Source organism: Anopheles nili, chromosome 2 (assembly GCF_943737925.1).
Source record: "Anopheles nili chromosome 2, idAnoNiliSN_F5_01, whole genome shotgun sequence".
Taxonomy (NCBI): domain Eukaryota; kingdom Metazoa; phylum Arthropoda; class Insecta; order Diptera; family Culicidae; genus Anopheles; species Anopheles nili.
In genome coordinates this window covers 66,895,664-66,922,181 of record NC_071291.1, presented here as the reverse complement: position 1 = coordinate 66,922,181, position 26,518 = coordinate 66,895,664, and the positions used below count along the sequence as shown (strand labels likewise).

General features: G+C 43.4%; 1 protein-coding gene across 1 annotated transcript; it reads left to right on the top strand.

Moving 5' to 3' along the window:
• Positions 1–3,481: 3,481 nt before the first annotated feature.
• Positions 3,482–25,867, top strand: LOC128731945 (glycine receptor subunit alpha-4). The gene is made up of 7 exons (XM_053825102.1): positions 3,482–3,555; positions 12,662–12,738; positions 20,051–20,150; positions 21,384–21,538; positions 24,736–25,032; positions 25,099–25,328; positions 25,403–25,867. Exons 1-7 carry the CDS (start codon positions 3,482–3,484, stop codon positions 25,865–25,867), a joined length of 1,398 nt encoding a protein of 465 aa, XP_053681077.1.
• Positions 25,868–26,518: the final 651 nt, after the last annotated feature.

Sequence of the window (26,518 nt, the reverse complement as noted above, 5' to 3'; positions counted from 1 at the left end):
CGGTTCGCATCGCACCTGGTGGAGACGCCCGGTGGAGGCGCCCAGTCTTTTTGTTCGTTTGATGTTATATTTTTTTCGTGACAAGAACATCCCTTTCGCTTCATACGCCGTCATCGAGCCGTTGTTTGTTGATGGGCCGTGTTCGAGAACTTCCGGTCACTTCCGGCGGTTACAGGCCACTTTCGGTCGTTCCTTTTTGTGTATGTGTGTGTATGCTTTCGTCGAAACGCAGCGACAAGACGTAGATACCTGGACGATAATAAAAAATGCGTGAACCTGCGACCTCAACGTGCCGTCGATAAACGTGTGGCTCGGGCGCGAAATCTACTTCCGGGGCAATAAAAGAAATGCGCCCAAGGATGGAGGAACTTGTTTGGCTTGGGTGCGTTGGTGTTGGCGATCTTTTTAGGTTTTCTTCGAGTAACGTCACGAGTGGAAGGTTAATATGAAAGTATGAGCTTCAAGATGATAGAGGAATGTGGTTGAATATTAATATTTCTGTATAATATGGATGATTTGAAAGCATTTTTTGTTTTCACTTTATGGCACGTATACATGGATATTGTTTTGCTAAAATATTGTTGCTTTGTTAATGCCAAATATGCTACGCCAAACTTTTGCCCTCAAACATATCCGATCGGATAAGAAAGCCCATCCATGGGATAAATAAATCAAACTCGTTTCCAACGGAAAGCAGAATATATCAACCACGCCAGCCGTCGGAGGAACTAGCCAACCTCGGATGCAATCCAGTGTCGTGCAGCACGGTGCATCGAACGCAAAATGGGATTCCATTTGATATAATAAGTATTGATTGGTGCACTAAAAATAGGGGCCTTTAGGCCTTTCGTGCGACCAACCGTGCGTCCTTGTTTCCGATCCGCACTTCCGAGATCTTTTTTTTTGTCGTCGACAACATAGGGGCTGTCTGAAAACAGGCACAATTTTGAGTAGCAACCACGATCGATCACTAGCAAAATGGTGTTACATTTGAGCAGGCCAGTTGAGCTTGATTTTGATAAAACGTGCCCGTATATACTGTGTTTTCTCGCTTTGTACTCGTATCCTTAAAAAACGTCACATAAAAGGGAGCATTCACCGATCACGATTAGCCGTCATATTTCCAAAACAAATCGCTGGTCTTCCAGCCCATCTATTTTAGCCTCGAACATGAAAAAAATATCCCATCACATCCTAGCGATTGTGTCCGTCAAAGCTCTGAAAGTGGATTGTTCCACTTCTCGGTTCGTTTTTATTGCAGAGCGAATCGTCGAGTTTGTCATTCGATAAGATGGCTGCGTCCGCGTGCTCGAAAGCCGACGCAAGTGCAATTGCCGTGTATTCTCCGGATGGAGGATGCCCCTAGAGAAAGGCCGTGGCACAGAGGCAAGCGGGAAGCACTAATCTCTGGGGAGACAATTAGCGGCAGAAATTGAAGATGCTGAAACAGGCACTGCTTCTGGGAACTAGCGCGAGTGCTAGGAAAGGAAAGCGTGAATAAAAGCGACTGAAGATGTCTCTCTTTAGCCCATATTTGTGGTTATACATCTTGCGTTATTGATTTTGCTTTTGGTAGGATTAATTTTCGATACACTTTTGTATTAATCATCATCACTACGGCTTTTTCAATGCATATAAAACTTGGGACTTTTATCTTTCAGTGATATGATGATTGATAAGTTTGAAAATTCTTTAAATCAAATACAGCTTTTTCCACCTCTTACATTTAAAAACAGTGACGTACAATATCATTTAATATAGTGAATATTCAGCTTACACGAACGTAACTGTTATAAAGCCAATTCTGGTCAAAGTCACGGCCCCGGCTGTGGGCCTTTCGATGATGCGTGTCTGGAGCGGTTTCAGAGCTCTTTTTTTTCAATTACGAGCCGTTCACTATCTTCCAGCCAACATTGGCACTTCCTTTCTTTCGTCTTCCCACAATTTATGGTGTAAGGAATGTTGTTCATCCAAACAAGCATAATGTCACATCCTGTGGAATGTTAAATGCATGTTCTTCTTAAGTTGAGCATTTCAAAGGGTCATATTTGCAATACCTCCTTTATTATGAAAACATTCATGGCTGAATGGGCTGTAAACTGTTGCCAAACATGTGATAAAAGTGTGCTATCACCAGGACACTGGCAGGATGTCGAATAAATTCCAAATAATTAACAAATTAATCAACGTCCTTTAAAGCAACCATTTGCCTGCTTTCCCGCCTGCTAGTTCATGCTTGCACGTGCCATTACTGAGTGGGTTGTACCTTCCAGCACACTGCCTGCACTCGGAGAATAATCTCCGGTACCTGTTGCACCGTGAGCTCGTTGCAGACACTGCTCTGAACCTCTCGGGCCCCTCGATCCACCAAGTGCACAGTCACCATGGAGGTGTTTTAATGTGAAAGCACACCCCAGAGACACCGATCGTTATTATTTATCCGTCTGTGTCTAGCGGGGTGATAAATTATGCAAATCTTAAACTTCGCCGTGGCAAGCGGGAGAAAGAGGTTGGGATGGTCAACGAAAGGCCAACTGTTCATTTGTCAGCAGCTTGGGAGCAGCAGCTCGTAATGCACATAAGATCTCGAATGCCTCGACTGTCAAGCTAAGCCAGCTGCAGAATTGTCACCAAAGAATGCTTCCCGGGAGACCGCCAGCAGGGGGTTGCGGGCTACGTAACATATGTCAACCTATCCATCCCCATCAACTTCCACGTCCTGATGCTTACATTCGACTGGGTGATAAGTCGCAGTCAGTGCGTTCCCTTCCAAGCAAACTGCTACGATGGTGAGATACCGTCGGGCGAGTGTTTTGTGCGCAAATTGGTTCGACCGCGAGGCGGCTAACTTCATAGCAACAGTTTAAATCAGAAGTTGGCGAGACGACGATGTACGCGAGTTGATTAGTTACCATATCCGACACGTGCTGCGTGCAATAAGTGGTCGGTATGCTAAGTTGGACGCTTCGGGACGTCTAGTGACAAACGTCGGAAGTGACGATTAGCGTGGAAGAGGAATCAACATCCTCGAGAGTGTCGGATCGGATCCGTTGAGAATCGTTGTGAACATCGTTCGCTTTCAGGTGATTCTAGGTGCTTCTGCCAAGTGATTGATTAGCAGATAGGCGAGCCAAAGTGCGAGGATGAAGTGTAGTGTCCGTGATCCGTGAGGTATATCCGGGGGGAAGTGAATATCGTGGTTGTGCTTTTGACGTTGTCCGGTTCGCTTGGGGCCTTCGCTGAGGCTCACGTGATCAAGAGCGACCGGACGTGGCGGTGCGTGCCACACACCTAACAACCATGAAATGATTATAAACCCTGCCCATCGGAGATTCGGACACATCCGACCAGACCAGCGGCGACGGTGGTGGAGGCGTCGGCCGCGGAGACGACGGAGACGGCGTGAGTGCGACCCTCGGACCGCCTGTCGTCACCAACTCCATCAACTGGCAGAAGCGAGCCTTAGCTCGGTAAATCCAACATGGCCGCCAACGTGCTTCGAAAAGCGTCTAGAAGTACATCGATCGCGTTTGCTGTGTTGCTGCTGGTGCTATGGTGAGTGTTTGCTATTTATTACTAAAGTGTGAATGTTTCGGGGGTTATAAGCTGCTTTTACGTTAAATAGTTACAGGGGTGACATCTTTTTAGAAAGTGCATCAATCATGTTTTAGAAAGTGCATCAATCTGAAACAGAATTTGTGATTTATCGGCGGTTCGGCATACTAACATATATTCCAAGTTATGTAAAAATAGTAAAAAAAAAAGGTTTTACATGTCTTCAAAAAGGAATAGATACACTAACCGAGCCCACCCGGGATAAGGTGCAATCGTACGGTTGATGGGAGGAAATGCCCAACCTGCCTTGAATTTTGTTAAATTGTAGAATGAATTGACTATGAATTATGTATTATAAATAACCTAGTTTTAAGAACAACATGGTTAGGCCGGCAGTACAAGAAAAAAAAGGATTTGAATGCGTAAATCTTTAATTTACATTACAAAATGTAAACAATAAGGTTTTTATGTAACTGAAAGGTTTGGAGATGAAAAATTCAGTGTAAAAATGTAACTAAAGCATCTCGACGTCAAGTTAATGCTGGAATCCTTTTCTTAACGATGAGGATACAATGTACGTGGGATTTATTTTCGTAACATTTTTCGTACCTTCCATCGAAACAGTACCTATGGCACCTTACATCCCAAAATCACCTGCAACAAGACCTTTCGTTTCACAGTCGCCGTAAAAACGACCTCAATTTACACCATTAAGCCCGCAGTCCTCAGCTTCTCGTTCGTGTCACGGTCATAAAAGGCACCAAACCAAGCCAGCAAACCCTGCTCTGCCTGTTCGAGTTTGAAATCATAAACGCAATCACCGAGCGTGTATTATTTAGAATCCGATGCCGTTCCAATTGAGTGACGTGCGCTGGATGTTTTGTGGACTTTGTGGTTTTTCATGTGGCTTGCACGCACGACGGCGGGTCCCTTTTTTTGTTGGTGAGGTAAAAAAGCTTTGCTTTTTTTGCTCCTTTAAACAGTAAACAAAGACTTGGTGGGTTGCACCAAACTAGCGGGCACCTAATCTACGACATCATAAATAATAAAAAAAATCGACTGCGATACGAAACCGAGCCACAAAGGATCCATCGTTACGGCACCTTAAAGGATTGCGAACGTTCGCGTGGATTGGTGTAAACGAAAATCAATTCTCCGTTCTGATTTCCCGCTCAACCTTCGCGGGTTCCACACGGCCAGCAGGAGGGCATTATTGCAACTGCAGCTGCAGTTTCGGTTTACGCTCGTTTCAAAGTTTCACCCTTTTACGCCGTCGATGTGGAGCTCTCTCGCATGCGGTTGGAAGTAGACGTATGGCAGCCCGTTTTGGTTTTTATTCGACTTCCTTCAAAACGGTTATCGATCTTTCGATGGCTTACTAGCGATAAAGGGAACCTGCTCGAACGGGTGATTGACTGAGACCTGACCTTCGACGAATGCACCGAGGCTGAATCGTTTCTCTTTCCAACCTCAAACCCGGGGGACAACTTGACACCGTTGTCGACGTGTCGAAGTGGTTCATTTTGCCCTCACCACTGAACAAGTCCACCGGAAATCAGAGGGCTCTGGGAAATCGGTTTCGATGTCGCGGTTATCGGTCACTGTGGATCGTTTCAGTGCTGAGGGCGTTTGTGCCGTCACCGACTTTGGCACCGAATAATCGTCGCCATCGAACGTCGACATGTCGATAAGAAAACCGTGCCCCACCGGGTGGATGTATTTCACGTTTTGCGAACTCGCCAACCCGGCGCTGTCCAGGTGATTAGTCTGAGTGGTGGCCCCGAGGACCTCACTAAGCCCGCCAGTGTCCCACGGGGCGATGTGGGAGCACGATAAGAAACCGCCTATATCCTAGCGCACCTGACTCCTGGGCTGGATCATTGATTTTCCGTCAATTTCGGCCGCAAAAGCTTGCAACCTTCATCTTGCCGAACGGGATATGGCGAAAAAGTAGTGGGCTAGGCCGTTCGGTTGGACAACAGCTCGAAGCGACAGACGTAAATGATCTAGCGTGTTTTGGAGGGCGTTTTTAATAACATTTACGGTCAGCATATTGCTGTAGCACGGTAACAGGATGGGATTGGATTAATTCTTCGTGATAACATCATATGTGAAGCACACCGTTTCGTGAGTAAAACTGTTACAGAGCCGAAACTAAACGAAACGAAGCGAAAGTGTGCAAAAGAAGCCACAAACAGAGTCACAAAAGTCAAGAGTGGTGTTGGATTACAATCATATTTTCAATCTTGTTTAATGTAAGGAAAAAATGTTGAATTTTTCACATTCTCTAGAAGGATCTCTCATAAAAGCAGGTCTTAGTGGGCCATGATGCAGTTTTACAGACATTAGGTGCATTATGCTTGCTAGTGCACGATAAAGCGCCCTCTATGCTGCTTTTCTGGTACCACTATTTTTTACTTAAAATTTAAAATATCGGATTGATGCCATTACAGCAAACAGTTTCCTTACAAACAAGCTGTTTAGTGGTTTAAGTAAGCCACGTTTAAGTTCGTTGATTTTAAAAACATATTACTTGGCTTTAAAATCTAATAAATGGTGCATTACCTTGTAGCATGTGTTAATAACCGATGACACAAGCTGCATAACCTCTAATAGGTCCTTACAAGGGGAAAACAGAGACCGGCACGTGTAACTCAACCCACCCATCCCCGGGCGACTAGAAACAACACTTCTGGAGCGACGCATTCCATAAACATACGACGGTAGAAAGGAACAGTAGAAAGCTGAGCAGCCCGTCAGGATAATGTGTGTAACGGTGGTACCACTCCACCGAACCAGCAAGAAATTAAATGTTCCCATTATAAATAATTCATGAGCGCTCGGTTCGATTCTGCCGCGTGTGTTGGAAAACCCACGACGTCCCACCGATGGACCACTGCCCCAAATCCCTCATGTTTTGCCATGGTTTAGGTGCCGACGGGTGGCTCGGGTTGGAATGTTGGAAAGTTTGACGGTTTTCTGCATGCGTCCGCATCGGGTTTATGCTAAAATTCTTTCCCGTGGACGTGCGTCCTTCACGTCCTGCCGAAGGCACCCTCAGCTCAGGAACCATGACCTACCGGAATGCGTGTACGAGTTTCCTCTTCCGCCTAGCACACAGCGCGCAGCAAACAATCGTTGGCATAAATAAATAAAGCCGCCTCCTCGCGTAACCACCATAAAGCACCGGAGGCCTCGTTACCGCGAGAGCTTGTGTGAAATGAAGAAGGCGAGGTAAAAAGTTTTGCCATTTCCCGGATGCACTGATTCCGGTTTGCACTGCGGTCGTTTTTCCGCCCCGGGTGATGGAGACGCCTTAGCTTCTCGGCCGATTTCGACATCATTACGCACCGGTTGAGCTATTTCGGGACGCCTGCCAATACACGGTCCTCCATTTCACTGTCTGCCCTTCGTAAAAGATGAATACCGAATTGGAGTTATAACCCATCCTAGAAGCGGAAAATGGACACGAGGCGACATCCTTTGGTATTCGGTAGGGAAACGTTTCGTTTCAACGTCTTCGGAGTGGTTGAGCTCAAAAATGTTCCGTTTCCTTCTACTCCTCAATAATGCAGGGTGGTGTCCATTCTGTTGGCAGAGATTTGGCGTCGAATGGATTTAGATAGCTAGTGCTGCATCGCTATTGCGTTCTTGGAACGATCGCCCCATGGAAGACAATCGGTCATTTTGACTGGCCATTTTGGCTAGAATATCTTCCGCTTCGGACTGGTTTTTATTTCAAAGTGCGTGTGATTTTCTTTTTTTGGCAAAAGAAGGCTGAAAAAGGTTGCTTGATGTCTGGCAGATGTTTTCTGCTTTCTTCAACCACCCAAAAGTTTCTTTATTGTTGACGTGGATGGACTTTAAGTGACTCTGTTGGGCTTTTTTATAGTGAAGCAAAAAAAAACACAATAATTTGTATGGCACTGAATCACGCATAAGACATTCCCACAATTCTTGTAAAACCGATGCTTCTAGCACATTTTATTAGGTGCTCAGTGCAATATTTTTCCGTCTCTAATAGAGGTTATTCTAGGTACAATTGATTTCGCTTTCTTATCCGTGATCCTTCCAAAGTCTTGCTGCCACCGAAATAGGTACAGCTTTGAACTCATCAAAAAGCGCCTTCCGATCGTCACGAAAGGAAGTGATTAAGAAAACAGTTCCCTCATCGCGAACCGACGGGAGCCCTTTCGTGACTGGTGAGCATCCTGTTATTAATTTCCCAAAGTTACGTCCATCTCGCCAAACGCGCCACGATCGAAATTAAATTGTACCATTTTGTAGAAATAAATTACTTTTTGTTAACTGTCATTTTTCCAAGGAGCATCTTCGTTTTGTGGATATCTTTTGTGAAGCGAAATATGCGATGCGGGCAGCCCGGATTGTACTTTGGTTGAAAAAGAACCGGTTCACGTGGCCTACGGGTAGTTGATCGCACCGTCCAAGGAAAAACCGCATGGTCACGTGACGTTTCGTTGGCATGAAAGGTCACCCGTGAATCGATCCCGAGTTTTCAAAAAAGTTTTTGTTGGGTTGCGCTTTGTGGTGTTTGCGGAGAGTGCATTCAGAATGACAGAAAGGGCTTTAAAGCAATCCTCAGGAAAAGTAAATTAACGATCATTTTCAGGTCATTAGTATTTGAAATACGAGTTAGGCGTGTTTGTTACTCAAACACAAAAATATGTTTTCGGTATTAAGCAAAAATATCAGATTTGAACCTCCAATTAGTTTGGTTTTATTTGTGAGGTCCTTAATTTTTAAATACATCTTTTTAAAGAACAAACGATCGGTTTAAAAGGTCTTACATATATTCTTCACATAAGTTAAGATCGCTTAAACCAGATACTGGCCGTGGCCGCCGCAAGGTACCGTAAATGATTTTCGGATGTTTAAAACGGCCGCGTTTTGCTACAGCGTGGTGCTAATTTATGGCACCGAGTGGTACAAATACCAAGCATGTTTTAAAACACGCTTCTCGGTAAGCTTAGTGGACAGAAAAAGGAAAGGTGGAAAACCGCCAAATAAAACAGCACGTCGGAACGGGCCAAACGTCTTATCTTCGAGCTCGAGTGCATGCAAAGGAAACATACATCATGTTCCCATCCATCTTGACAAGGAGTGGGCCTTTTTTCGATTTTTTTTTCTCACGAACGAGGTCCCGTTCGATGCAGTAGTGCATCCGTGGAAATGCGAGAGAAGCTTCATGTTTTGTGTGAGTCGCGCACACGAACGAGTGCACCGATCGAAGTGGCCCATTTGAGCGTATTGTTTTTTTTTACTTTGCTTGCGTGGGAGCTTCTGAACCAGTCAAGAGAAAATGCTGGAAATGGTTGGCAACGAAACTACAATTAGCGACCACCGTTCGACAGGAAGTAGCAATAATTTCGGTGAAAGTTCGGTTGGTGCAACATAAACGAATAACGACCAGCCTTAATGGCGTTCACCATGGCACCCCAGGGTTTGGTTTACCAACGGCACGTTGTTTACAAGGCAAAGAACTCGCTTTCAAACGAAGCGTTCATGTCAAGGAAAAGCATTTACTTCAAATTCGACACTAACTGAATTCGTCAGTATATTTTCCACATCAAGTAGGCGTATGTGCAGCCAACAGCAGTCGTGTCAAAATAAAGCCTCCAGATTTAAATTAACGGTTTAAAAGCGGAAAATATTTTATTAAAGCAATTTACATGTCATATTTTGCCTTTAGTAAATCCAGCGGATCCAGGGCTATCTGAAAATTCATTTTTAGAAATATTTCAGGTTTTAAACAATATTAATAGTTTATCTGTAGAAATGACAAGCATACAGACGATCCACTTTTCGTCAACACAACAAAAATCACAATGATAAGTTGATGGAATTATCGACCTTGAAACTATTTCCCGTTTCCTTACAAACACGATATAATTCAACCAGTTTCTTGCAAAAGACAATCCGCGATGTCAACGCATTGGAGAGAAAAAAAAATCTCCCCCAGTTAAATCATAAATTCGACAAAGATGACGTGCTTGTTAAATCATAAATTCAACGACGATGACCCTAAAAACGAGCCATAAACCACTGGTCGCGAGCCGTTCTTGAAAAAAAAAGCTAACTCGCTCGACTTGCCGGTCTCGTGCCGAGCGACAATTATTTTAAAATCCCCATGCCTTACCAGGAGGCCGAGGTGAAGATCCAAGAACAAAACTACCCCACAAGCCACACATTCCCGGGTCACGTGTTTCCCGGTCGGAAAGCAAGATGAAGGAAGCGGACGAAATGAAACGGATGTGGAAAACTTTACCGGCGGCCGTCAAAGTGCAGGCAGCTCGGCGAGGGGTGCATAAGCTGAAATTTGACGAAATTAAAGCCCCAACATGAGGCCTCAACTTTTTGTCCGCCGTTTCCGCTCGAAGGAGAGAAGCTAGGCACGCTCCAGAGAGTCAGCGACACGCGACAGCTCAGCCTAGCGGGTTAGCTGGTTTTTAGGGAGGGTGCTTGCAGGTAATGAAGCCGTTTTCGGTGGGTTTTATAACTGTCTGCCAGACACGTGGAGTCGCAGGATAATGGCTCCCAGGCACACATATGGGAAAAAGAAAAAAATGCCCGTATATTATGTTTAGTTTTTTCAATGTTCCTAACCGTGAAGGTTTACTGGGTTAGATGGGTCTATTTTTTGGAGCGAATACTTTTGAAAAAATTAGAATTTGCAATATAGACTGGCTCACTTGACTGGCTTTAATCTGATACAAAAAATATGTTCGTTATTATACTTAGATTTAAGTATAGTAAAATAATATTACAATGCTATATTCATATCTCTGTCAAACCCGTTCCTTAGCTGGCGGTTGTCAAGATCCTTCAAATAGAATAATGACCAACTGGCCGCATCCGATGGGAATGTTCGCATGCAACCCTATCGCTTCCGGACACAGATAATAATTACCGACTACGCAAACACTGGTTGGCCGTGTTGCGAATCAGATCCGAGCCACATCTTGGATGTATTTCGCGCCGGTAACGAATCTGACTCGGTTATTATTGTCCGTTTATCATCAACACGCTTTCATGTTCCGCGAGTATGTCGGTTGGCTTTATTTCATTTAATTTTTTATCATCTTCCGTCCGAGCAACGCATTCCGTTCCCTGCGAAAGTCGCGTGCCTGAACCGGCTAACGGGCACAATGTTGGCGGTGTTTTGACATTGGACCACTTCGATCTGCTTGCGTAATACGTGGACGGTTGCTGGACGGCCACTCGAAGCCAGGCGCTTGCCAATTACCGAATCCCGCGACCAGCATTCATTTTTGCTTCCTTGGCGACCAACGAGACTGGCCCGAGTAGATTCCAGCCGCTGATAATGCAATTTATTTCGATTAAAACCATCACATGGTGTTAAAACTCGATGGGGATCGTTAGCGGAAGGTGGTGTTTTTTGCAATTTGATGCTGATAAATGGCGATCAAGGAATGCCGAGAGGATCGCGTGTTGGTTAGTTTGTTTTATTTGGTTGTTCTTCCTTTAGTTTAGTCGCTCACGCACCGAGCTGATGGTTTTTATTGGACTCCGTAATATGCAATTGATTATTATTTTGTTTCAAAAAGATTAAAAACCCATTATAGGAACCTTCAATAACGCTTACAGAAAGCTATTTATTTTATCGATTTCATTAAAAATATGTTCTTATTAAAGTATCATTAACTTGAATTGTAATGAATAACAATCAGTTGAATTGTTATTATTTCTTAAAGATTGCGGTCAGCTTCTATACGATGCATTATGGTACCAGCAAAGCATCGTCTCTCCTTTATAGAATCGTATTCATAAAATTGTTCTCAAGAGCTCGCGACTGTTACCGGTACCCGTGCCAACGACAATCTACAACACTTCATCAGATTATGTTTTGTTGTTTTCCGTTCATAACCCCCATCCGTTTAGTCACTCGACAAATGGTTATACCTCATTTATGATTCAATCCGTCCAATTTGATTTTGGCTTTTCCCCATTTAGCCTGAAATAGTAGAAGGATGCACGTTGTTGCAGCCCTCCAAAATGTGATGTTTATTCATTACGATGGCCGATGGTCTGCTTCCATTCTGTCTTGGCTCTCATGCGCCCAATCAGATAAGCGGGGTGGTTTTTCTTCTCGTGAACATTTTTTATCTGGCGACTCCTGAACACAGCTGATCACATACCGTTTCTACTTCGTTTGTTTGGTCGACATACTGGGCTCCAAAAAAGCACTTAAAGAAGTTGCTCTATTAGGTGTATGATCGTTTCTAGAAGTTGTACTCCATGACGTGCCATAGTGTCACTCGAAAAGAATACAATCAGCAAACCTGTAAATCTGCTATTTTTGCTACGTTTGTTGCGCTAATCATCATCATATGTCCCATTGAAACGACTTGTCAACCGTCGAACCTTTTCCGATGGTTTTTCCACCAGCGGAAATTGTCTGCGTTAGTCGTCAATCGTCACCTGATCCAGCAGTTGTGGTCAATTGCATCGACAGCATACTAGAACTCAACTGACGCGCTTGATTGTGGGCGCTGGACATTCCGAGTCATGCTTGGGTTCCTATTCTTAAGCCGCTTACCGTTATCGTATCGTCATTTTATGCTAATTCATGTCCCATCGGTACGACCGATTCCCTACAGGAACTTGGCACGCCTCGACCGTTATGACGTCACCTATCGAAGCGTCTTTCCGATTGGCCGTTTCGTGTATGAGCTGTCACTGTTGGTCTGTTAGAATGTCCTGAAAACTAAAAGGAACCTGAGAGCAACAAACAAAAATCATCGTCTAGGGTCCTAAAATACCAACGGCTTATATCTGCCACTCGAAAAGGAAAGAGTTGGCAATATTCGCTCACCCATCAACACTCCCTTTCGAGTTCCCACGAGAATTATTATCGTGGCGTCGATCGTAAGGTTTTTTTTTCATTCTCTCTCCTGACCAGCCAAAGGTAGCATGATGTGTTTAATAATAGATTAATACCATTAAAGTAATGGCACTTCCGGGATGTAACGGAATCGGTTTATTTCCTCGGCCTGGTTTTTCTTTTCCGCCTTCGAGCCTGATTCTCCTGTCTCAAACACTTTATTTGTTTTCCGCTTCATTGCAGCTTTCTGGAGGAGGTGTTGACCGCGAAAAATTACACCCTCAAACCACGAGTAGTGCTGCCGGAGGACTATGTAAAAGGTAAGTAATTATTGTCTCAATTAAAAGTCTATGTCGAAGATTATACAAATAGTTATTTCTATGAGTTGTTTTGTATGAGATAAAGTATGAAATATTGCTTTCGAGAATCTTCAAACTAAAACTTCAGACTACTCAAAGTGAATAGAAAATATTACGAACAAATTTCAGCGAATGCACAAGTGACTAAGAGAAATGGACTTATTACATTATTTTGGTGGGAATTTCATTTCCATTACACAAATTGAAAATTACTGAATAATGTTAACATCCATGAATTCATTTATCGGATACTGAATTTTTCACACGCCTTTGCACAAGGAGTACCAACAGATGTCAATCAGTGTTTGATCGACTGCTTGAAACGATGGTACCAAGTCTGTGTCATCTACTATTACTCCTGATCATAACCGGAGTGCCAAATTTCATATGGGCTTTCCAGCAAGAGCTGTTTTTGCCCCGCTGGAGCAGGAAATATCTCAACGCTAATGCTCCTGTAGCGCGATACCTTCTTCAGTTATTAGGTCCAGTTTGCGCATATGACGATGTGTATCAGCTTAAATTCATGCTGTTTCACAAGGATGCTCAAGCCAATGACATTATGGGCACGGTTTTGAACGGATTAGATACAACAGCGTGTGCACACCAGATCACAATGCAGGACGATGCAGTGGAACAATTTATGGCATCTAAGAAGTATTTCATCATCTTCGTCAACAATTTGCCGGAAGTGAGTGATGGTTCGATAAGTTGTTGGTTCTCTAGTAATTTGTTTCCTTCTGGAACAGGGTTTACAAGCACTCAACGCTTATATTAAGCTAAAGGCTTACCGTTTCGGTAGTGCGAGATTTGTGGTGGTCGTTTTGCAAATTTACTCGTACTCGAATGCATTCGAGATATTCAAGTTTCGAGATAGCTATCGGCCGTTCAATTTCTTCGTTCTATTTTACGATCTACGAGGAGAGTTTAACTGTGTGTCTTTCAACTCGTTCATGCAAACAGCAATCTTTCACCATCCTGACCGGCCCTCGTTTGAATCTCTCGAGGATATATTTCGTCGTCAGTACCGTAACTTGCATGGTTACGAACTGACCGTGTACTTTACCCGTGGAGATCTCAGTAAGCATATGCTGCGCACGAACCGTTACTGGTACTTCATTGACGTTTTAAGCAAAAGAATAAACGCGTGACATAATATTTTCACCAATGCTGCTAACTGGAAGCAACAGAAACCAATGGATTTCAGTATCGTGTATGATTCGTTTACAAACCATCAGGTCCGGCGTATTCCACTGAAACAGTTCAACTATCATTGCATACTCTCGCCTAAGAGTGAACAGATCCCGTTCATACGATTGTTGGTCGACCCATTCCGATGGACGGTGTGGCTTTGTCTCTTGTTCGCATCTGTGCTCACAAGCTATCTTTTACAACGATACGGTTATGCGACGAAGCGCACATTCCTAAGCATTAACTTCGACATCTTCCAGACGTTCATAAATGGGCCACCACGTGCTGGAGCGGACACTACCGCTGGCAACTGCATCCTTACCGCTTACATATACGCCAGCTTGATTCTCATAACCGTGTATCAGTCAATGCTGACGGCTCGCCTCTCGCAGGAGCTATTCTACCCCGAGTATCGCACAGCAGACGAGGTCAACCGGTCTGGTTTACCCGTATATATCAGCCCTTACATGCATCGAATAAGTTCGGTCAAGTTCACGAGCGAGGACAAAATTTCAGTTGAAGATCACGCCGCTAAATTCCATGTTGTTGTAGCCTGCGACATTGGCGAACGCTGGAGTCGAGCTCGACCGGACACGATACATCTCGTGCAGGAGCGTGTGGCACCGTTTCAGGATACGTTTGTTATGTTTTACTATTCGCCTTTTGATGAAATGCTTGATTTTCACTGGACCGCTTTCATCGAGGGTGATCTTTTTCGGTTTTGGTCCGTGCAGCATTGGTTCTATAAGGTTGAAGGAAGCGAAGCAGTGGGTGGCAACCCGCAAACGATCAAGGACGATGGAGAACGGGCATTTAAAGTACACGATTTACTCATTGGTTGGACAATACTGGCCGTTGGGATGGTATTCTCACTTATTTCGTTTTGTACGGAAAAGATGATGATGATACATTGGTCGGGGTTGGATCGATGTCGACAGATATCAAAAGTTCGCTATTGGAAAAGAAAAGTCAAGGTATGTAAAACAAACAAGTTGAACAAAGCCTTACCTACCCTAGTATCCATGGAAACGGATAATACGTACTTTGGATTGAGGGTTTCAGTGAAAGATCGAAATAAAACCTAGCCGTGACCGTTGTTCAATGATACCATAAGCTTTCAAATCCATTACTGAAATTTAAATCATCTGAATAATTCTGTCCCCATAAGTGCATACATGCAATATTCAAACTATACAAACACTCCTGAACTGGAACTACAAAACAGGAGCGCAATTTCGAAACCCAAATAGTGTTTGTCAGAACGAATACAATGGTTGTAGCGAATCAGTGCCGTCTTCTATTTCTTGTGATCGTTTTCGGTACAGTGTCACATTACACATTAGCTTTTCAACAAGAGCTGTTTCTGCCCTCCTGGAGTAGCAAGTATCTCCGCGCCGATGCTTCCATTGCACGATATCTTCTTGAGTTACTACGCCCAGTCTGTGCAAATGACGATGTGTATCAGCTTAAATTCATGCACCATCCGTTGGATTCACACGCAAATGATATTTTGGGTACTGTATTGAACGGACTGGACGCTACAGCGTGTGCTCATCAGATTACAATGCAGGACGATGCACTGGAGCAATTTACGACATCGAAAAAGTATTTCATACTCTTTGCCCACAATGCTCCGGAAGTGAGTAGCTAGTTGGAATAGAATTATAGAATGTTTTTTAAATGGTTTTATCCTTTTTTTGCGATGCAGAATGTGCAAGCGTTCAGGAACTTTCTTCACTGGAAAGTTTCTCGTTTCGGAAATGCAAGGTTTGTGGTGGTCGTTCGTCTGATGCACCCAGATGCTTTTCAGATGTTTCACATCCACCATTACAACAGACCGTTCAATATTGTGGTGCTGTTCTACGACTTGACTGGAGATTTCAGCTGTGTAACATTGGAGCCGTTCATGCGTACAGTGATTCATCATCATCCCGAGCGGCTGTTGGAGGAAACGCTCGAGCCAGTGTTTCACCGCCAGTACCGTAATCTACAAGGATACGAACTGACTGTGTACTATACCAAAGGAGACCTCAACCAACGGATGCTTCGAACAAGCCGTTACTGGTACTTTATCGACGTCTTAAGTCAGAGAATCAATGCGCGCTATCTCATTTACACGTCAAACATAGAAAACTGGCGAAAAAACAAAATGATGGATTTTGGCATCGTGTACGATACGTTTCAGCCTCATCCTGTTCGACGTATTCCACTCAAACAGCTCAGCTATCATTGCATTCTGTCTCCACGAAGCGATCGAATTCCATTCATACGATTGTTGATCGATCCGTTTCGATGGACGGTGTGGCTTGCATTCTTATTCGCGTCTGAGCTCACGAGCTATCTATTACAGCGCTACGGTTATGCAACGGAGCGCACGTTTCTCGGAATTAACTTTGACATCTTCCAGACGTTCATAAATGGGCCGCCTCGATCGGAAGTAGATACAACCGTTGGGAATTGCATCCTTACGGCTTACATATATGTTTGTTTTATTCTCGTAACGGTGTACCAATCCGTGTTAACGGCACGGTTGTCACAGACTCTATTTTATCCCGAATATCGCACGGTGGATGAGGTTAACCGGTCCGACGTGCCGATATTCAAAAGCGACTATGCCAGCATTATCAGCTCGATCCAGTTCACTAATGAGATAGAAATTCCAGATGGTGATGAGTTGGGACCCTTACCTGAAAAGTATCATATAGCTCTATCTTGCGACTTGGCAGAACGGTGGAGTCGCAAAAAACGACACGTGTTTCATCTTGTGCCGGAACAACTGCTCCCTTTTCAGGACACGTTCGTTTTGTTTTACTACTCACCCTTCGATGAAACGCTCGATTTCCACTGGACAGCTTTCATCGAGGGTGATCTTTTTCGATACTGGATTACAAGACATCGGTTAGAGCATGAGCGGTTAGAGGTGGATGAAGGATATGGCAAAAAGTGGAAAGCTCCTGACGGGGAAGGAGTACGAGAGTTTAGGTTGTACGATTTTCTTATCTGCTGGACAATTCTAGTTATCGGATTGACATGCTCATTCGTATCCTTTTGCTTGGAAAATGTATGGGTGATAGCCTGGCCGTGTTTAAAACGATCTTGCATGAAGCTAAAGGTTCCAATTATACGACGTAAGCCGTAAAATAAAATCCAAGAAACATAGTAAATCCTAACTATTGTTGAGCGTTCAAAGATAAACACTCAAAATAAAACACTCAATCAAATATTAAGCTAATCTCAACATACAATTTGCGTTAAGAGATAATTTTGATAGCAGTTTCTAGAGACAGTCAAAAGCGTGATTGAATAACCTCATGCAGTCACAATCTAGTATCATTCATTTCTTTTTCGCTTCAGCTTGAATAAGATGGCCTGGTGGCATACTCGTATTTCGTGGTATAGTCACTGCTCCTGAAAAAGATCGTTTCTCTCTCTCTTTTCTAATGTCTTAACATCCAATTATCCTACAACACACACCGAAATATATTTTCATAATCAAATATAGCGAATTCTAAACGGCCGTCAGCGGATTATACCAACCAGGGGGTAGATGACCCGTTAACTCTACGGGGTACGTTCTGCAGACCAGGCAGTACCACGCCCTGCCAACCATTGGGAAATGGCATCGCACTAGAGGCAAGCACCTACATTTCCAGCACAATAATCCATTCGTCTGCATTGCATCATTTATTAATCAAACGCCGCGTCGGACGTTAGGCTTACGTCGTGGGAAATCCCCCATACGAAATCGCCCCAGGTTCCTCAAGAATGGCTGGGAGTCGTATGTGCCACTGGGTGGCAAAACATATTGCGTGCCGTGGGGTACTCTATTCGTAGCTTTTCTTTTCTACGGCTCAGGGATAGCTGCATCTATGCTGAAATATTGACCCACGTCAATCTGCCTTCTAGTTTTGCGATGCGGGTTTTACCGAACATGAAATAAACGATTACTGTCGTGTGCATTAATAAAGATAATTCATGAAACAAGCTGACGGTATTCTGGGGTGGGAATTCTGGGGAAAGAATTCTTAAGAGCCATTCATTCATATTATCAAAGCAACTAATATAAAGTGTACTGGATTAGATAAGAATTTAAGGTATAGATTAGTATAAGCAATATTTTTCGTATTATGTACTCCTAAAAGATATATGAAATACTTCTTAAACAACAAATGCCATAAATTATTCATTCACATGGATTTATCTGATATACAAATGCTTAAAATGTGTTGTAAGTTCCATAATAAAAAGGTAATCAACCATCGATAATTGAGCTAGAAAATCAACAAATTATCACCAATCCAAAGCGAATAATTCCGTCTCATTAGGCTCTGTTCTAATTACAGTGTCGTCATTGCATTGGCTAATGACCATTGTGAAAGACGTATTATAGGACGTCTCAATTAATCAATTGTGTATCGAAAGCACGGTGCTGTTTCAAAATCCAAAATTTCCTAGATTTATGCTACGTCCGTTCGCTGGAGCACGTCACATATCCTGAAATGGAAAATTAGACATTTTCGATTAACGTTGAAATCATCAAACGAAAAATGTTTACGCTCAAAATATGGTATCAATTTTTGATTGATTTGAATTAAAGTCGAGCGAATGCCGGACAGTACGTAAACGGTACAGCTTTATGCTGAAACTTTCCGTTTTGGTGTCTGTTTTGCTCATTTTTAATTTCAAGCAAACCACCCTCGAAACTTTACCGCCAAAACGGAAATCCGGAATCGGTTATATTTAATTAAGAAATGAACCGGTAAACAACGTTCGCTTTTTCCACACAACCACGTAGAGTAGCTGCCGGAAAGGGATAGATTTAATTTTCCTGATTTGCTCGATTTTTCCATGAAGGCAAGAGCATAATTCGTTTGTTTTTCTCTTGCTAACGGTAATTCTTTGGCACTTTGACAATTAAACCATTTATAGCAATTGCTTTAGGGTACCTAACACCCTCGTGTCATAACTTTAAGGTTGGATTGCGTAAACGCGAGTGAATAAGGAGAAGTGTAAGTGACTATGCGAGTAGGAATCGGAAAAAATGTCCCATAAAATTCATCCCATGTTATAAAACTATAAATTTGATTTTTTTGTAGTTTATTCAAATAATCGATTAGTTTTCAATGTGAGTAATTAAGCTTAAATATGTAAAGGTTCACCTAAAGCATTAAGCTAACCGATGTCTAACTATTTGTTCATTTCTATCAGAAAAAATGGGGTCAATGGTAATGGTAATAAGGGGGTATTATTCAAACAATCAGTACGTTGCATTTGGTTCGTTAAATATTTAGCCCCTTCTTGCAGAGAACATTGCTCTGGGGGCGCAGGATATTCTACCATGCTGACATGAAATACGTCTGTTCTTGCCTATGGAAAGAAATTCAAATGCACCCCTTCTGCTGCACCGTTGCTTTTTTTCCTTCAAAACCGTTTCTTTCCACTCCTCAATTGAGGTCAAAAGGATCGTTATGGCGGTGCATTTAAATGTATAACATAACAAATGAAGAGCTAAAATCCCCTGTCGGCCATTCTTTGTTTCATGCAAATAACTGAATGGGAAGGAATCATACCGTAACCGGCTAATTAGTCGTCATTAAAATACACTTCACACTTCGTTCCGCAACATTCTCACCTTTCGAACGCCCACCGCTGGGCCGGAAATGGTTTACGGATTTCGGAAGTGCAACTGCAATTGCAACGGGCGATATTTATGGGTTGCAAACGGTGGACATACAAGGTCACGTCGTCGGTCGGCTCTTAGCGACCTTCAGAATCAACTTCTTGCTATGCTAAATTCGTGCATACTAGAAACCATAAATAAAGGCCATCCAGCCGGTGCGTTGCGTCTACCTGGGAAATGGAGTCATGCGTGGAACCCCGACCCACCGGAAGCACGACTCGCTACGCAAAAATGTTCTATTTTTGGGACGTACCCTCGGGTGGGTCAACGAGGACTAAACCTCTAAGAGGCTCAACATTGTGTACGATTGCCGTGGAGGCACAGGGTGCTTACATTTCTTGAAATTCACCGATGGTTATTATAGGCTTGCACTAATTTCTTTTCCAAACTCGTCTTTCATTCCAGAGGTTCGGCCCCCATCGCAAAAGGGCAGTCCAGTCGTGGTTGAGTTCAGTATATTCGTGGTAGATATCAATTCCATTAATGTCGAGGATATGGACTTTAGGTATCGAAAGCAGCTAAGCAAACAATGACATTAACTGAGCATTTGTAGATGCATCCTCTCATTCTCATTCCTGCTTCATTTACGCAAGTATTTTCATAGTTATTCTTAGCCATCAATGAACAGCTAAGTTTATTATTTTAATCATTGCATGTTTAATCAACATTAAGTATATATAAAAAAAAGGTAGAGGGCCTATACAAATGTTTGAAAATATTCTCTAACTTCTGAAATTACTTTGACGATTTTTTGCTCAGTAACTTCCTTTTTTTGTCTATTTCCTCAACAACTGCTTGCAATATGAAGCTAATGCTAGGTTTGAAACCAAAATTTCCATCTTTCAAGTTTTTCAATTCCCTACCCCCAACAGTAAAGTCGGATTCCTATCTTTATCGGCCAGAATCGCGTGGAAATGGAATAATGATCGCAGGCAGTTTAAACCGCTCAAAAAGACACATTCCCTTCAGCTGCATCGTGGCCATGAAAGTTACCGTGCCCTTAGTTATTCCGACCCTTTCACGAGTCGACTAACGTCCCGGCAACATCATTCTGTCCGCTTTGTGGCAGGAAAGCCGTGCGGCTCCGGAATGGCGCACCACAATTCGGCCCAATGTCCTTCAATTAGACGCCCGTGTGCACGGTGCCGGGTTTCCAATTGATAGGCCTAGCTCGGTGGTGAGTGTGGGCGAGAGTCGCGAACAGCGGTAGCCTCCTCCTCTAAGTCACAGCCCATAACTCACAGCTGCAATGGCTGCAAACCCACTTCCGGTCCACCCTCGTGCAGTTGGTTCGATTCGATTGTCACACTGACAGCGAACAACCGCCGTAGAAAGGGCGGAGGAAAACCACACAGCCAAAAAAAGAGAGCTTATGTAGGGAAAAAGAAGAGAAAGAGAGAGCGAGGACGTAATCACATTCATATCGTACATCTAAGCTGTACTTCTTTTTAAGTTTGTCGTTCATTGTTGTTTTGCTTTTGCTCATTTCTGTACCATAACTTTTCACCCCCATCTCGTACCTGCTATCCCCACCCACACCGGGTTCCAGGGCTGTTGCACCGACGATGCACTCTGCCCTTGGCCCTTCGGAAACACCCCGCACAAAGCCAACCATGGAAAAGACCGTCATCGGTGCGCGGATGACGGGAAAAGCTAATCGATTAATAATGAAATTTTTCCACCTTCACCCACATCCACAACCGGCAACCAAATCGACACCGGTCGCGGCCACATCCAGAGTAGATATGTTCGTGCACCAGAAGTGGGTCGAGTCGCGGTTGGATCTGCACGACGACATTTTCGAGGAGGGTGACGATCACGTGATACTTCCGCCGGAGTTTTTCGATAACCTATGGCAACCGGATCCGTACTTTCTCAACTCAAAAATTTCAGGTAAATTTAAAGCGCGCGAAGGGTGGCGATCGTCTGCGAAGAGTGTTTGTAATTTCTCCTACTTCCATCTTGTTTTTACCACGTCTCTTTCCTTGTTTAGTCCGGTTCGTTTTGTGCCACTTCTTTTTTGGCTTCTTATCGGTTCTGTGTTCTTTTGCATTTTTCTCTTTTTGAGTAAATTCTTTCGTGCTAATAGGGTTTCGTGTTTAGTTTTGATATCAACGCATTCAGATAGAGCGTAGTATAGTAAATATGCTCTATATTATAGTTACTTGTGTTTGGTTTGAATAATCAGTGCTTTTTCTGCTTGGACATGTAGTTTTGAGCTAGAAAGATGAATTTACAATCATCAAGTGTGATTTAAATAAAACGCTTGAATGTGGAAAGCTTTAAAAAGGCCTTCTCAAAGACGTTAAAAGTATTTTGATCTATGTTTAAGTAGCAAACAGCGTGTATGTAACTTAAAGACCGATTTCGTCATCCTTCCTTTAGCATGTACTGCTTGTATTGATCGAATACTGGCTTCCCCAGACTATCGGTAGAGTTGAAAAATTAACCCATCTCCAACATGTCTGCTTGTAATTGCCATTGCCTCGTTACAATCGAGATTGATTTCTGCCTTCCTTCCTGCTTTCGGCGCACTCCTGTACAGTACATTGCGCTTTCGCTTCAGCAAATACACCGCTCCGACCTTGGTCTGTTTCGCTTTACTCGCCGAAGGGCGTCGTTGGTGGCAATAAGTTAGCAGCCATAGCAATAGACCGCCCGATCACCTCGCAGTTTTTGCAGGATGTTTTCATCAATATGCCGTGGGAAGCAAATGTGCACCTTGCACTGTTCCGAAACTCCTTGCAGCTAGTGATTTTTGCTGACCTTGCAAAGCCGCGAGTTGGCAACGACTAAACCTGGCCAAACGTTCTACTTGCCGGGGGCGATGCATTGCTTATCGCACTAATGTCTGCCCAGCTTTAATGGCCGCGTAACATTGGGAAAACTTCCGGTTAATGTCCTGTTGAACTCGCTCGACGGGGCATACAATGGGATGCAAGTTCACCCCCAAGGCTACTCCAGTGTACCAAATTCCTTACGGTTCCACGGTTGGGGCTGAGGCCAACTACTGTACCAGAGGTCGATCAAATACTGCCGATAACCTTTAGTCAAAGTCCGTCCTTGTCTTGGTGTGTGCGATGGTAAGATATAATGCCAGTACTGAGTAGGGAGCTCAGAAACTGCAAAACTGTTTCTCAAAGCCTGACAGTGGTTGAACAATTTTCACATAAAATTAGGCAAAAAATAGGAGATATATATATTGTTAAAAACTCAACCAACAAATAATACGTGAAATATAGAGTCAAATGAAGCTATATCATTGATAGGGGCAGTTTATGTATTAACGTGAGCATATTTCAAAAACGAAATATTTTCCACAAAGTACCAGGCGTCTCCATCGATTTTACTTATTATTACAAAGTACCAGGCGCCTCCATTGACAATAGTTCGATTAGTTCGATAGTTCGAAGGTAACATACGTAGCGATAGGAAATGTTTCTTATGGTATTACTTTACATAAAAATACCACTCAAACGTAAATTAAATCGCCTCAATAATCTATCAGAATGTAATAAAGCCAATATTCCTTATTTTTCTGTACAATCTATTGTTTTCGAATCCCATACTGGCTTGGCTTCAACGTAATGCATTCTTGTCACCGCATCCACAGCAGCAACAGCAGCTTCTTCTTGCACCTGATCTTCCAATGTCTCACATACCCATGTACACTCACACCCTTGCGAGAGACACACAGTGGAAGGTATCTTTATCATACACAATCAGCTCCACATCACTAGCAGCGCAACTAGCAACAGCAACAACGCAGTACCCCTACATAAGTACTAGTCACTTTTTCCTGGTCAGTGAACCCTGTTCAAAGGAGTGCTCAAATTGTCATCCCAAGAAAAAAAATATATCGCAATTGCTCACGTATGACACCGTACCTCATTCGCAGGTCAAACATTTATTAATGAAGGTATGAATAGGGTGTTATGCGGCAAGATCAGCTGCATGACTTCCATGCGTCAGCAAGGTGAGTGAACGCCGTACCGAAGGGTTGCTTCGGAGACATCAACCGAAGATACGCATCTTCAGAAGTCATCCACGAAATACACAATTCCACACACATCCCCACTTTTGAGTGCATTATCAACGTCAACTACACAGGAAAAAAAATGATCTCTTTGTAGCAATCTCATTACATCACGACACGGCTTGAGTAGCGGTATCCGCAGGACATTCTCACCACATTGTCAACCATGTAGTACTTCCGTGTCCGTGTACTGTTCCGTTGCCGCTTTTGCTGTTGATAGGTCTTGCGCTGTTGCTGTTACTGCTGATACATTTATGTACTGCGTTTGTGGTGTACTTTTTGGCATCTCACCATCGTGACCAAGACCGTCAAGAGAAGCTGCTTTTCATCATTTGTTCTTATGTTTCTTATACTGCGTTTTTTTTTATATTTCATCATTTGTTCTTATGCTATATTTACGGGTTTCGTGGGCTGGTTATAATATGTCGTTTGATAGCACTTTTTGTTTGATAATAAATAATCCCAAATCGGTTGACAAATTCCGATATATTCATTTGTCTATATTCTAGATTGTGAATGAATAATATTTGACGTGTAATGGATCAGAAATTCTTATTTGATCTTACAGCCGTTAATATGAAATGAAACAGAGCTTTATAATTTACTGCGTACGATCAAACAATTCACATAAACAATTAAGTTTAAAGCGACATTTCTGGATCCTCAGTTGGAATTCGAGGTTGACTTTGATTCTTAATCGAGGATTTCGAGGCATATTTTGGATCTGAATATGTATACATTATAAGCAGTTCTTAGCCACTGCTGTTTGTGCTGAAAGCACATTTACGCAGGGAAAAAACAGAGAATATAATAAGCACGCATTAGTTTTGTCTAACACACATTGAATTTGTCAATTTTTGTACAAATGCGTCCCTTTCCGGCGGTTTTGTCCCTCTTCTTCCTTGTTCGGATCATTTCATCATCCACAATCAATGGCAATATGTTATAATTAAATTAAAACAAGAACACTTGATCTAATAATTATTGTCTATTTCACCCGTGCTGTCGTGCTGGTGGGTTTTTTTCTGCTCTATCCCATTATCGTTGCTTCTAGAAATTGCCACACTTACGCACAAATTCTCCTCGGTAACGTTGTACAAGAACTCGACGGTACGGTACGCGTGCATGATGCATGCCATCATCGCGTGCCAAATGGAGTTTCAGCTATACCCAATGGACATCCAAATATGTCCGATCTACATCGAAAGCTTCTCGTACCACAACCAAAAGATTCGACTCAAGTGGGCCGACAATGGCGTGACGATCAATCCCGAGCTAAAGTTGCTCCAGTACAACCTCGGGCAACCGCTACAGCTAGAGGAAACGGACGGGTACATGCCGGAAAAGTACGGTAAGTCCTGGAATCTGTCGGCTTAGGATGCACTAATTTCAACCGATCGGTTGCTGGTTTCTTTAGGAAACTTTTCTCGCCTGGCAGTGTACTTCCGGTTTGAGCGACAGATCGGCCATCATCTCATACAAACGTTTGCGCCGTCTTCGCTTGTCGTGATGCTCTCCTGGTTTAGCTTTTGGCTCGGTTTAGACGCTATACCTGGGAGGGTTACGCTACTCGTCACCTGCATGCTCACCTTAGTGACGATGTTCACCGGTATGCGAGCGGACATTCCGCCCGTGGCGTACGTTAAGGTGAAGCGAACATTTCAGCAGTAGTTCTAGCGCTTCCGTGTCAACTGTGTGTCTAACTCCACTCCTTTTTCCAGGCGCTCGATCTGTGGATGGCCGGGTGCATGTTGTTCGTGTTTTCAGCCCTCGGGGAGTTCGTGGTGGTGAAGGTACTCGACGTGCAGTACCAATACCAGGTGAATAAGGTACCGAAGGTGCTACCGATGCGCATCAGTGCGATGGAAAAGGGCCAATGTGTGGGCACGGTTGCGAACTGGGAGGGTGGAACTGTGAACGTTCGTCCCCGGAAACCCACCCAGACACCGACAACTCCGGGCCAGGTGTCATTGCAGGGAAATGGTGGTCCTCAGCCTCCAATGCCTCCAACCAAGCAGCCGACCCGGCGTCAGAGTATCCTTTCCGTGGCGTGGACTGATACTGACACCGGTATCGAGAAGATCATGTGGCGTGAGATCGATAAAATGTCGCGTGTCGTCTTTCCCGGCCTGTTTCTCGTCTTTGTCGTGCTTTACTGGCCGATCCTGATCTTTAAGACGTCCTAATGGAACGCTGGTGGGATGGGATCTGCGACTTTCGGGAGTGTACGTTGCCTTAACCAGCCCAGCCAAGCGTGCCAGTGCCGGATTAATATTTTCTTTCCCTTTCGCTGTTCGTTAAACCATTTTGGTTCTTCTTCCGGCGCACGCAAAACCACGGGAAATGATTGAAACGTAACGCCGTAAGAGACGGGTATAAGGTTCCATGTTTCCACGCGAAAATAACTATCCTTCAAGCAGCACCCGATCTGGCTTTTACGAAAGATTCTTAACTCGAAAAAAATAACAAAAAAATCAAGCCGCACAAACACGAAAATGACCATACCGGTTTCCACAATCTTAAGAAGTGTAGATTAAGGATACATACTAGAAATGAATGCAGAAAAAAGAGAAGGTTGAAGATGGGTTTTGGAGTAGAAAATGATAAAAGAAAGCTTTACTACCTATACATCTATGCCAACAGCAAAAAAGGAACGAGAGCGTTGCTTGCTACATCACTTGTTAAAAGCAGTTTCAATTAGCGTTAAAACTCTTCTTCGGCAAGCATGCTTAGTAGAGTGAATTGAATGTAGGTAGAAAGGTTTTAAAAATAACAAAATCCTAGAAGGGTAATTTTTTATTTATCTTTCCATCACTTCAAATGCAAGACACACCGTT